Below are 12,949 nucleotides of genomic sequence, written 5' to 3'. Positions count from 1 at the left end.
GGGTCAATTATTATTTTTGGGGGAAACACAATATTTTGTCCAGCACTACTGAAGGCTTGGAACTTCAGGTTACCCTATAAATCTGAGTTCCTTGCCACAAAGCCTTGTTTTCTTTAAAATAATTGAAAGCCATTATTTAACTTCCACTTCCTCATAGTATGCAAATCAAAACTGTGTCATCTTGAAAAGCCCATAAACAAATGCAGAATATTAAACATATCATTCAATAAAAAAATTTAATCAGCTCATAATTTTGCCCCAGAAAGAATAATAATAATAATAAAAAACCAGCTGTTCTTAACTCATACACAGTCATTTGGATGGCAAAAAGGTATCCCAAAGTAAGAAACAATCATATGTTTAAACTATTACAAAATGATGACTCTTTGTCAAATCCACATAAAACACCGTGAATAAATATCAGGGGCTAACTGAGAAGACAGGAGAGACTAGGTCACAGAGGTATGGCCTGGTTCAGTCCTTAAAAGACACACAAACAAACACACAAATCAAATTCCAGAACCCTTAGGTGTTCCACCGTTGCATAAAAATTCTTTGGAAGAATTGAGCACACAATTGAGGGTCTTCACACCTTCCCAACTGCATCATATTTTGCAGTGCAAGATCCATCATTGCAAAGATTAATGGTTGACAGAATGACTGCTTCCCAACTTAGGTATAATATGCAGGGATACCACTTCTGTCGTGTGGGGATTGTAGAGGTTGCTGTCTGAATGGTCAATTCCCCCTTTCATCCAGGGAGATCGTCGTGGCAATTTCAACACAGGTGCTGACTGATGTTATGCAGGATGAAAGCAGGCAGTTCTGAACATTGAAAAATGCCTCATGCAGCAGTTCCCAATTCAGTCATTTTTCTTTTCTTGAACGAAAGCATTTGGTTTCTGAGCAAAAGTCTCTGCAACCAGCAATGGGAAAACCAAAGAAGCATCAGCATAGACCTGGTAAGAGAAAAACATGGTAGCTCAGATGTTTGGCCCCTCTCCAAAACATCCATCTGCTTTTTCTAAAATACATTGCTTGTCAGGATGATTATGATGGTAGTCCTGGATCCTGTCCCATCCATGCCAGCACATGATCTCAGTCCCTTCTTGCCCCCTCCCCCCCAATACCTTGATAGGCTTGGCATCCAAACGGATCTTTCCCCAGGACACTGCCTCATCAGGCCGAGCTCCTGAATCTGAACCATCAAACTCCTGTGCAGTGTTGACATATACGGAAAAGTCAGCTCCATTTCTCTGGAAACAAAAAAAAACATCAAAAAACTTGGTGACCTCTAAGGCTCAGCTGATTGATTATATCTTGATTAGATATACCAGGGCTACGATCAGCAGATCTCCAATTGTCATTAAGACCAGCATTGCTCTGATGTATCTACTGTATTTTTCGGAGTATAAGACGCACCGGAGTATAAGACACAGCAAGGTTTTGAAGAGGCAAATAAAAAAAAAAAGTTTTTGCACTCTGCAAACCTCGCAAAAACGGTCCATTTTTCACAAAAACGGGCTCGGATTCCCCCCCCCCCCAAAAAGGGCATGAATAGCCCCTAGGAGGCTTGTAGAGTGCTCCTGAGGGGGTGGGGGTGACCAAAAATGAGCAAAAAACGGCCCCGCTTTTTGTCAAAAAAAGGGCATAGATAGCTTTTAGGAACCTTAGAGTGCTGCTGGGGGCTGGGGAGGGGGCAAAAAACAGGTCCCTTTTCACTCATTTCTGCCCTTCCCAGCCCCCAGAAGGCTCTCTAAAAGCCTTCTAAAAACTTTGCACGGCCATTTTGGTGAAGGGGCAGAGTTTCAAGAGGCAAAAAAGGCTGTATTCAGTGTAAAAGACATACCCAGATTTTCAGCCTCTTTTTGAGGGAAAAAGGTGCGTCTTATACTCCGAAAAATACAATAATCATTTCCAAAATGAAAGGGTAATGAACAAGTGCTTCAGAGCAACTTCAACAAATGATTATTAGACCCAATAAATATTTAGCGTAATATTCTCCACTCTGGCAGAAGAACATCAAACTTCTTGCAGAAGTCCTTCCAAGACCTACTAAATAGGACAGCGTGAAGAATGGCCAAGGACTGATCTTACATTCAACATGCAGGGAACAAATTCATAGCATGAGATCTTCCTGACTGTCAAGAATTACGACCTCAACTGGTTTTGTGGTGATGACCTGTGAGTTGAACAACTCATGGCTTTACTTGCAACCATTTTAATTCTCTGCAGAATTCTCCAATGTAAAAATGTTCACCTTATGAACTCTTTTCTGGTATAATGGATTACTAGATTGCCTTTAAATATCTACATTTTAAAATATTTGAAAATATATATGAGCGGTGGTGGTACAGTGGCTAGAATGCAGTACTGCAGGCTATTTCTGATGATCACTGGCTACCAAGAGTTTGGCAGTTTGAGTCTCACCAACTCAAGGTTGACTCAATCTTCCATCCTTCCAAGGTGGGTAAAATGAGGAGCCAGATTGTTTGGGGAGGGGGGGGGCAATATGCTGACTGTGTAAAGTGCTTAGAGAGGGCTGTAAAGCACTGTGAAGCGGTATATAAATCTAAGCTATTTTGTTTTATTGTTGCAAGCCATTTGGTTAAAATTATAGGAATTGAAGGATAGCACAAAGATGTCTCTAGGTTCATTTTGCTTAAGCAAATGTTTTATCTGACACCATAGTCCCTTCCTTCCAAATCAACCCTGACTTTGTGGCTACTGCACACCACTCTCCCTCACCATCAGATTTGCATTGGCAATGTGGTGCTTAATAAGGCCTCCACCCAAGATGATCATTCCTGTCTTCCGGGCAAAGATGGCCTGGCTATTAATGAGTTTCAGGTCTGTAAGAGAGATGACAATAACGGTTATGATGGAAGTGCTGCAAACACACATTGTACATCTCAACAATAAGCCTACAGCTGCTGAGCTTTCAACATACAGCATTTGCTAACCTCAACTTCAATGCAAGAACTGCACTGGAAGTTTTCTTTTTTTTTAATTAAGAAGTTTTTTTTTTTTAATTAAACACACATTAAAACATTGGACACAGTGTAACTGTGCTGGCAATGTCTTTGCCATACATACTAGAATATAAAGTTAAGTATTATAACCATCATGCTTATTTACAATTGGTCTATTCAGTATTTACAAATATAAGGATATCCTATTTCCATCGATTTTGCTTTGTTCTTGTCTTATCCATTTTCACTGTTACAATTTCATACATATTTCTAATCTCTATTCTAAGAATCTTAGCCATTGCTTATTTTGAGTCTTCCCTTTCTGATTCCAACCATCGATAAAATTTATCCCAGATCTTATAATATTTGGATTCGTCTTTGTTCTTCAGTTCCGTCATTTTATTCACTTCAGCACAAATCAGAATTTTCCTAATTACTTCCTCTTCTTGTGGAATTTCCCTGTTTTTCCAGTTTTGGGAAAGCAGCACTGGGAGTTTACATTGTTGGCATGTCATTCCTGTCAGGTTGGGGTAGGTGTGTTTGTGTGTGCATGTGTATGTATAGGCACAATGCTCATCTCCATTTCTTGGCCATGGGAACCAGAGTTGTCCAAAGACACTTCCATGATTATATGGCCAGCATGAATATATGTGTCATGTGTGCGCCTCCCGTCAGTCTGGTAGCCTTTGGGTCTCTACCGCGTATGTGCTGGGGAGGGCATGCACGGGAGAGGGTGATCCGCATATGCACAGGAGGGGGGCAGGGCGCATGTGAGGGATGGGCATGCATTGCATTTTGGGGGGTTGAGCGTGCATGTGCATTTGCACACGCACTCTTTGGGCACTTGGTCCAGAAAAAAATTAGCCATCACGGCTATATGCCAAAGGCTGTTATCTTTGAATGCTGTTACCTTCCAACCAAAGTGGTACCTATTGGGCTACTTGCATTTGCATGCTTTCAAACTGATAGATAGGCAGGGGCTGGGACGGAAGCTCATACCGCTGTGCAGCACTCAGATCTCAAATCCGGCCTGTCAGCTTTCCATACATATTTGGGGGAGATAAGTATCTTTACTAAACAAACAACTGTATATTCCCTCAGAGTTAGATTTACTGCATCTATTTACAGGAGCTAATCTCAAGTTTGAAAATTAGGATGTTTTTAGCTATTTAATTTTACCATTTAGCTATTTAATTTTACCATTTAAATTGTAATTTCCCAGCATTGGAAAACTCTTGATAATATAACAGTTGAAAGGTCTCTTGCAAGGCCTCTTCAGCTGCTACATCAGAAAAAAATAATCACAAAGTTAAAATGATAAAATATTGGCGGCAGAAAGTATATTTCTATCAAATATTGGATGGATTTTATCCTTTGCCTTAACAGCAATAGAGCATAATGTCCATCGTTTACCTCCCGTATATGATAAATTTCTACATGTACAGGATCTTTACTTGCTTTTCAGTACTTTTTTATTTTCAAAAGTTATCTTCCATGCATCTTGGATTAATGTGAATTTAGTTACTTGATGTTTGCTAATCAGAGTTCAATAAATTTTTATAACTAAAAAAAAAAGGAATGCAGCAGCAGCTTGTAACTCTTGAGCTGCTTTTTTGATGTAAAGCAGAAGTTGCAAACAGACTATTACAGATTACTGAGGGTCAAATTTACGTTGCAAATTATCTTCATTCACCTTCTACGATGTCCAGCACAAGACCTGGTTTCTTATAGGAATGGAAGAAAATCATGTCTCCAAGGGATCCATCTGTTATTGCTGGGCTCAATATAGGAATATTATTCTGTTGAGAAAATATAAGTAGCTTGGCTCACAGAAGCTAGAGATGCACTTCCTGCATTTGTTTTATGCATTAAATATTTATTCATCTTTCTTTGGAGCCCAGTTTTAAAGGAAATTCTAATACTGGGGGAAAGAACAAGCTATCCACTAGGAAAACAATATTTGCAATACCAAAGATCATATCAATACAGATAGTTCTCGACATGTCCACAATTGAGCCCAAAATTTCTGTTACTAAGCAAGACGGTTGTTCTGTCCCATTTTACGATCTTTCTTGCCACACCTGTTGAGTGAACCACTGAACTTGTTAAGATAGGAACACAGTTGCTAAGTTAATTTGATTTCACTCTTGGCCTTGTTTGTCCAAGGGTGTTGTGGCCCACCAGCGGCCAGCAGAGCTGGCAGCAGAGTCGGACACTGAGGAGGTTGGGGAGGAACATGGGCCAGTCCCGATGGCTGGGGAAGACTCGGACGAGGGCTCTGCATTGGAGGCAGAGAGGGGGCCAAGGCCATCTGGTAGTGACGTGCTGCCTCCGGAGTCTGACATCATCGAGGCAGAAGAACAGTATGAGCCTGTTCCCAGTGTGCGCACGCACAGAGCTGCCAGAAGGAAAGAACAGTTAAGAAAAAAAGGGACGACTCGGGAGTAAGGCTTGGAGATGATTGGCCCCTCCCATAGGACATAAAAGAGGAGCAAACAGACACAAGCCTTTGCAGGAAGCAATTAGTTCATCTGGTCAGTTCAAGCTCTGAGAAGTTCTATTTGCTACGTTTGGTCTTGCAAAACTAATTGGCAATTAGGTCTCCCGCAATGTTTCAAGGAAGATAAAGAAAGCCAAGGCCAGAACATATCACCTGGGCTTCAAACAAAGGAAATATAGGACAGATTATAGCGCAGGGGCGGGCGGGCCAACCGGATTGTCGGAGCGAACTGGTTCACTCCCAGACGATCGTCGGAGATACTGGTTTGCCCAAACGGATCTGAACCGGTAGAATCCTATCCCTGCAAGGATCATGTGCAAGTTCATATAAATACAGATAGTCCTCAACATATGACCACAATTGAGCCCAAAACTTCTATTGCTAAGCAAGTTCTGTCCCACTTTATGACTTTTCTTGGCACACCTGTTGAGTGAACAACTGAACTTGTGACGTTAGTAACACGGTTGCTAAGTGAGTTTGATTTCCCTCTTGACTTTGCTTGTCCGAAGGTCACAAAATTTGATCACATGACCCCAGAACACTGCAACCATTGAAAATACATGTTAGTTCCTAAATGTTTGAATTTTGATGATGGAACCCTAGGGAGGCTGCAATGGTTATGTGAAAAACAGTCATCATTCACTTTCCAGTGCTGTTATAACTTCAAACGGTCAATAAAAAAATGATTGCAAGTCGAATTTTACTTCTATAAAACAGGCCGGGGGCGCAGTGGTTAGAGTGCAGCACTGCCGGCTATTCAGCTGACTGCTAGCTGCAGTTCGGCAGTTCTCACCAAGCTCAATGTTGACTCAGCCTTCCATCCTTCTGAGGTGGATAAAATGAGGACCCAGATTGTTGGGGGCAATAGGCTGACTCTGTAAACTGCTTAGAGAGGGCTGTAAAAACACTATGAAGCAGTATGTACAGGTGAAACTCGAAAAATTAGAATTACAAATCATGGCTTGAACTATCTTGCTTTGCATGTAATGAGTCTATCTCATATATTAGTTTCACCTTTTAAGTTGCATTACGGAAATAAATGAACTTTTGCATGATATTCTAATTTTCCGAGTTTCACCTGTAAGTCTAAGTGCTATTGCTATCCGAGATTAGAAAAAAGAAGGCACTCCCTTACGGTAACAACAAAGAAGAGCATTTACAGACAAAGAAATGAAATGAAGAATTACATAGAAATTCCTTTCTCAACCTACCTTTTGTGCCCAATAAGAGACTGATTCTGGATTGTTGATTTCCTTGCCAAGCCGAGCAATGAGCTTTGATGGAGTCCATTTCATACCCTGAAAGGCAGGGAAGAATCGAAGGATGGTTAGACAACACAGATGGGTATGGGAAAAAGTTAAGCACAAGGATGTCTTCAAATATAAAAATAAACATGAATCTAATAAACAAAAAAATAATAATTAAAATCCAAAATCTTGGATCTTAAGAGTTAGGATTTAATATTATTAGGACTTGGTTTTAATGTTACATTGCCCTTCACCTCTTAGAACATTATATTTTCGTCTCCCTGGGACATGAAGGAAGAATCCAAAGATTTAAAATTAGCATACACATTTTGCAATTTTCATACAGAAAAACAACTCAAACCTAGACTTTCCACCCTTAACGTCCCAGCTCTCACCTCTGTGTCTTGTTCAGTTACCATCTGGTCTAGGATTGGCATTAGCCAATCCTCAAACTTGCAGTAATTGTCATTGGGCACCAAGAGATTCCCAATCCTGGAGAAAGGGAAAAGGAAATAGCTATTGATCTCTACTTTGCATTGCTTTTCTATACACCACAAATTAGATCACCTTCTCACAACTATATGTGAGAAGGTGTAGGTTATTATATAGGAGAAAACCTGAAAGTGGTATCAAGGCACAATACCAGTCACAAAAATAATCAAAGATACTGATTTCTGATGGGGTCAGAATATCCTTCAGCACAACCAAAGGAACCACCTGTTAATTCCATTCTGTCGTAGTTCTTTCCCTTGCAAGCTAAAGTCTCCAATGTAAGTGGGTGCCAAGCATTTGATCAGATCTTCCTCCACGCCGCCAGCTGTGGTCACCAAAACATCAACCTACAAAATCAAAAGTAGCACTCAACAAAGGATCAAAGCTTGTTTGCAATTAACATCCTAGAAATTAAGGGTTTTATACTCATGTGGGTTGTTAACTAAGGATATTTACCCATGTAGTACGGCTGTATTGCTTTTATCCTTCTAATATTTCTTATTACCTTCTCTATTGATATCTTATGATTTATCATTTTGTTGTTTCTATGTACATTGAGAGCTTATGTTCGTAAGTACACCGTATGTTTGTATGTATACTGAGAGCTTACACACTGGAGACAAATTCCTTGTGTGTTCAACTACACTTGACCAATAAAGAATTCTATTCTATTCTATTTTGTTCTGTTCTAATTCTATTCTGTTCTGTTCTATTTCTATTCTGTTCTAATACTATACTGTTCTATTTCTATTCTGTTTTGTTCTATTTCCGTTCTGTTGTAATTCTGTTGTAATTCTGTTCTATTATAATTCCATTCTATTCTGCACTGGTTCTGTTCTAGTTCTAGTCTGGTTCTGTTCTGTTCTACTCGACTCCTCTGTGAAGGACCACTTTTGCTAAGTTTTGCCATCAATCACACAACATCAATGGCTGATTATCTATTTTCCCAATGACTTCTTTCTTTCCAGGCCTTGTATGTCCATCTAAATGTCAGAGAACCACGTGGTGTAATAAATTCCCCCTTAATTCTTCTTTCTGAAACACTCACTTCCGTTTCCAACCACGTAAACATGCCAAAAATATTTTTATTTTACTTAGAAATAAAAGGCAGAAACACATTTCTCAGTCAAACCATACCATGTTATGTTGCACCAGATAGCGGATGGACTCGCGAACACCTGAGCTGATGAGGTTGGAAGTGAAGCCTAAGAAAATTGTACAGCCAGTCAGGCGGCGAGAACAGGGATTCAAATCAGCATGGTTTCCTTCATCTTCCCCTAATGGTGTCAACTTTGCTTCTATCTGCAACAGAATCCAATTATTTGAATCAAATTCAACCCAGGTGAAACACTGTATTTCAGAGCTTCTAGCAGGGAAGAAGGCTAAATAAAACAAAACAAATCTTGTTTACACAAACAACAAATGTTTTAAGCCAGTTATAATTGCAGACGAAATGGGATGCAGTTATAAAGAATAGATACATTTGATTGAAAATGTTTAGTTTACTTCCAGATTAAAGGTAAAGGTTCCCCTCGCACATATGTGCTAGTTGTTCCCAAATCTAGGAGGCGGTGCTCATCTCTGTTTCAAAGCCAAAGAGCCAGCGTTGCCCGAAGACATATCCGGGGTCATGTGGCCGGCATGACTAAACACCGAAGGCACACGGAACACTGTTACCTTCCCACCAAAGGTGGTTCCTATTTTTCTACTTGCATTTTTCACAAGTTTTCGACCTGCTAGGTTGGCAGAAGCTGGGAAAAATAACGGAAGCTCATTCCGTTACGCGATGCTAGGAATTCAAACTGCCGAACTGCCGACCTTTCTGATCGACAAGCTCAGCCTCTTAGTCACTGAGCCACCACGTCCCTTACTTCCAAATTAGATAATCTGAAATGAAAGAGATGAGGAGGAGAGAGGATTGTTTTGAAATTAAGTCAACTAGCAAAGATAAAACCACCACAACCAGGGGTTTATTAGGGCTTGCAAGAGGAGATTGTTATCTAAGGCCAGGTGAAAGGATCTGTATACAGACTTGCAATTTGTGACCAGGCTTGTGAAAACAATGATCCTGTTCATGGCTTGAACCAACCCTAGGTAGACAAAAAGCAGAAGTTACCAAAATAAAAAATAAAAAAAAGGATTTTTGGGGCGGTCACCACTTTGAAATGATTCCATCCAAAATCTACTTCATTCCCTCAGCCTCGTCATATTACAGGTTGCCCATCAAAATCCAGACCATTATGGATATTAACTCCATGCCATAATGATGAGATGATAAGATTAAAGTTCATCGGAGCATAACAATAACTAATCTTTCTGAAACTAATCTGAAGCATAGTTCTGTGGACTCGTTTTTCAGAGTTGAGCAGTCTAGTCATTAGGCAAATAAACCAAATTGGCATTTTATAGCTATTTTGTGAAACACTGTGGTGTGCAGAGTATTAGCAAAAGGCTGTAGGTACCCAAGTCCGAATTCCAATCATCCAATTGTATTGTAACATAAACAAGAATAGAGTATTGTGAGAATGTGAGCAAATAAAAGATATACAGGATAGGCAAGAATGTATATTTATGAAAGTGGAGATACAGTCATTAAGCACATCCAAGGATAGAATCAGGTACCTTCCCTTCTACAGCAGTGTGTGGCAGCAACCAAAAAAGCCACCACAATCCTAAATTGCATTAACAGGTAGATACAATCAAGATCAAGTGAAGTTACTAATACCACTCTATAAAGCCTTAGCAAGACCACACCTAGAATACTGCATCCAGTTTTGGTCACACCACTATAAAAAAGATGTTGAGACTCTAGAAAGAGTCCAGAGAAGAGCAACGAAGAGGATTAGGGGACTGGAGGCTAAAATATAAAATGAACAGTTGCAGGAACCTGGCATGACTAGTCTAGTGAGGAGAAGGATCAGGGGAGACATGATAGCAGTGTTCCAATATTTGAGGGGCTGCCACAGAGAGGAAAGGGTCAAGCTATTTTCCAAAGCACCAGAAGGCCAGACAAGGAATAATGGATGGAAACTCAGCAAGGAGAGATTCAACCTAGAAACAAGGACAAATTTTCTGACAGTGAGAACAATCAACCCATGGAAATGAAGTTGCCTTCGGAAGTTGTGGGAGCTTCATCACTGGAAGCTTTCAAGAAGAGATTGGACTGCTATCTGTCAGAAATGGTGTAGGGTCTCCTGCTTGGTTGAGGTGGGGGGATTGGACTAGATGACCTACAAGTTCCCTTCCGACTCTGTTAATCTAATCTAATCTAGTCTACTGTCCCTTCACATCCCATCAGGAATCATTCCGGCCACTTACCATTCGATTGATCTCATTCACAGCCTGTCCAAAACTGGTAGCTTGGAAACCAGTGTTGAGATAAGACTGGAGCAAGGCATGATAGTCTACTCCATGATCAAAATCATAACCATGTACAGTTGAGCTCCCTTTGGGAAGTTCTGCGCTGGGCTTTAATACAGCAGCCACTGCCCCAGCAGGTAGGGCACCAGTCACATTCTCCATCAGGCAGGCAGAAAAGCAATTTGCAGCCTGGGAAAATAAAGTCACAAATAAGATATGAATTTAAAAGATTTCCTGTCCTGTAACTATCATTCCAGAACCCTGGATCTATACTTCTTGGGTTTCTAGGCCCCTATAGGTGGTTTTCCATGTAAGAAAAAAAATAAATAAGTGTGAGTAATTTCCCTTCATTCCCCTATTTTCTGGATGGCCAATTCCATACAAATAGTGATGAAGTTGCATTTAGCAGTTCGTCCCAGTGAACTATTTCTCTTCCAAGCAATTCTGGATAATGACATGCATGTTGCAGAAGTCCCATTTCCCCTCCTTAATTATTTTGCCTGAGTAAACACCAGGAGTATATTTTCTTTTATGTACCCTGAGAGACTATGCACCAAAGACAAATCCCTTGAATGTCCAATCACATTTGGCCAATAAAGAATTCTATTCCTATTCTATTAGAGCCCTGGGAAGAATTCTGAGGACTGCTGGGACTTGAACATCTGAGACTCCTTATCTTTACTCTACCACTGCAGACACTCCTAGGAGATGCAACTTTGCAAATATTCCTCTTCAGGCATTTCAGGTTTGTGGTTATATATATATAACTTATATATATATTGTTTTATATATATATATATATATATATATATATATATATATATATATATATATATATATATATATATATATATATATATATATATATATATATATATATATATATATATATATAAACAAACAAACAAACAAACAAACAAACAAAGATAGATAGATAGATAGATAGATAGATAGATAGATAGATAGATAGATAGATAGATAGATAGATAGATACATACATACATACATACATACATACATACATATATATATAAATCTAGGAAAACTAGATGCTCCTTAGATTCCTGGCAACTCCAGGTTTCAAAGGCATCGGAGAAGGGTGACCATGCAGGTCTGTGTGTGTGTTGCCCTGATGCCCAGAGGTGTATTAACCATTAAGCAGACTAAGCATGTGCTTAGGGTACCAGGTTCAAAGGGGGCACCACAAAGTTGAAAAAGAAAGAAAAAACCAATGAAACTTGGCTTCATTTGTACAGTATGTACAAAGGAGGAGGGGCACCAAGATTTGCCAGTGCTTAGGGCACCAGTGAGCCTTAATAGGCCGATGGCCATGCAAAGTGGATGGGGTGGGGAAAGAGATTTGCAGGACATCTGTGAAATATTGCTTTTGTCCTTTCAGGTGCAAACACACACTTCTGTCTATGCCCTGTGGGGTGGCACAGAAGGGTGCTCCTGCCCACCTGGTCCCACCTTGCTTTTGTTCTGCCTCTACAGAAGAGCTGAAGACCAGCTCCCATCCAACCAGCCCCACTGAGAGCACCACAGCAGGATCCACAATAAAAGCAATGCAATCAATGCAATGCTTTTGGTGGGCAATCAATGCAATGCTTTTGGTGGGCAATCAATGCAATGCAAATGCATGGGTGGGAAATCCTTGGCATCCCCCCCCCTTAAAAAACACCCCCCACCCCTAATTCTTTTAATATCAAAGCGCCCAGATCTTTCCTGCTTCTTACCTGGAGACTTTCCTCGAGAGTCCTACGAGCTCTGCCACCTCCGGAGTCAACGCCTCCCTGGAGGTCGGCTGGGCAGGGCAGAGCCGGGCAACCCGCTCGGACCTCCTCGGGCTAAGCCAACCGAGAACCGCCCCCTAAGCGGCCGGCGGCAGAGTTGGGCAGAAAGAGCGCTTGGCGGGTTCCACTCGCTGAAAGGGCTGAACTTCCGTCAGGAGGCGTTCCCTTTCTCCATTCTCGAAGAGCGGGAGCAGGAAGTCGGCTTCAAGGACGGGCGGAAGCCGGAAGGAGGATGGCAGGTGGTGCTGTGCCCAGGATAGTCCTAGAGCGGCAACGTGCGTCCTTTTTAGGGTTTGTTTGTTTGTTTGTTTGTTTGTTTTTTTACAAAAGAGAGCTCCGTGAAAGTCCTCTTGCTACTGGACTATAAGTCCCATCGGTCCCAACCAGCCTGGGAACAGGACCTGGGTCTAGGTCGCTTTCCCAAACTTGGCAACTTGGAAGATTAATGTGTCTATGGAGATTCTCAGTCATCCGGACCATCGTTTTCCCAAAGGTGCTTTTTCAAGAGGCAACTGGACTTTCTGGTTTTTCCCTTTGGGTCAGCCATGACCTGGGTGATTTAAGAATCTCTACAGACCTTTCTGC

The 12,949-nt window shown here is 40.9% G+C and overlaps 1 protein-coding gene across 2 annotated transcripts; it reads right to left on the bottom strand.

Moving 5' to 3' along the window:
- Window positions 1-222: 222 nt before the first annotated feature.
- Window positions 223-12,509, bottom strand: DHPS (deoxyhypusine synthase). Of its 2 annotated transcripts, none has more exons than XM_087726199.1 (10): window positions 12,308-12,509; window positions 10,530-10,760; window positions 8,349-8,513; window positions 7,437-7,558; window positions 7,115-7,211; window positions 6,684-6,770; window positions 4,666-4,771; window positions 2,749-2,852; window positions 1,131-1,256; window positions 223-959 (listed from the first exon to the last, which is right to left on the bottom strand). In XM_087726199.1, exons 2-10 carry the CDS (start codon window positions 10,731-10,733, stop codon window positions 864-866), a joined length of 1,107 nt encoding a protein of 368 aa, XP_087582325.1. In that variant the 5' UTR covers window positions 10,734-10,760; window positions 12,308-12,509; the 3' UTR covers window positions 223-863. The 2 variants fall into 2 exon arrangements, with proteins under 2 accessions (XP_087582325.1, XP_087582326.1); XM_087726200.1 differs by lacking the exon at window positions 12,308-12,509 and adding an exon at window positions 9,244-9,301 and having other exon boundaries at window positions 10,530-10,694.
- Between the last annotated feature and the right edge of the window lie 440 nt (window positions 12,510-12,949).

Source organism: Thamnophis sirtalis, unplaced genomic scaffold, assembly GCF_051295495.1.
Source record: "Thamnophis sirtalis isolate CommonGarterSnake01/CBP01778 unplaced genomic scaffold, rThaSir2_p1.2 scaffold_12, whole genome shotgun sequence".
Lineage (NCBI taxonomy): Eukaryota > Metazoa > Chordata > Lepidosauria > Squamata > Natricidae > Thamnophis > Thamnophis sirtalis.
Note: the sequence above shows the minus strand (reverse complement) of the source record. Positions and strands in the feature narration are given on the sequence as shown.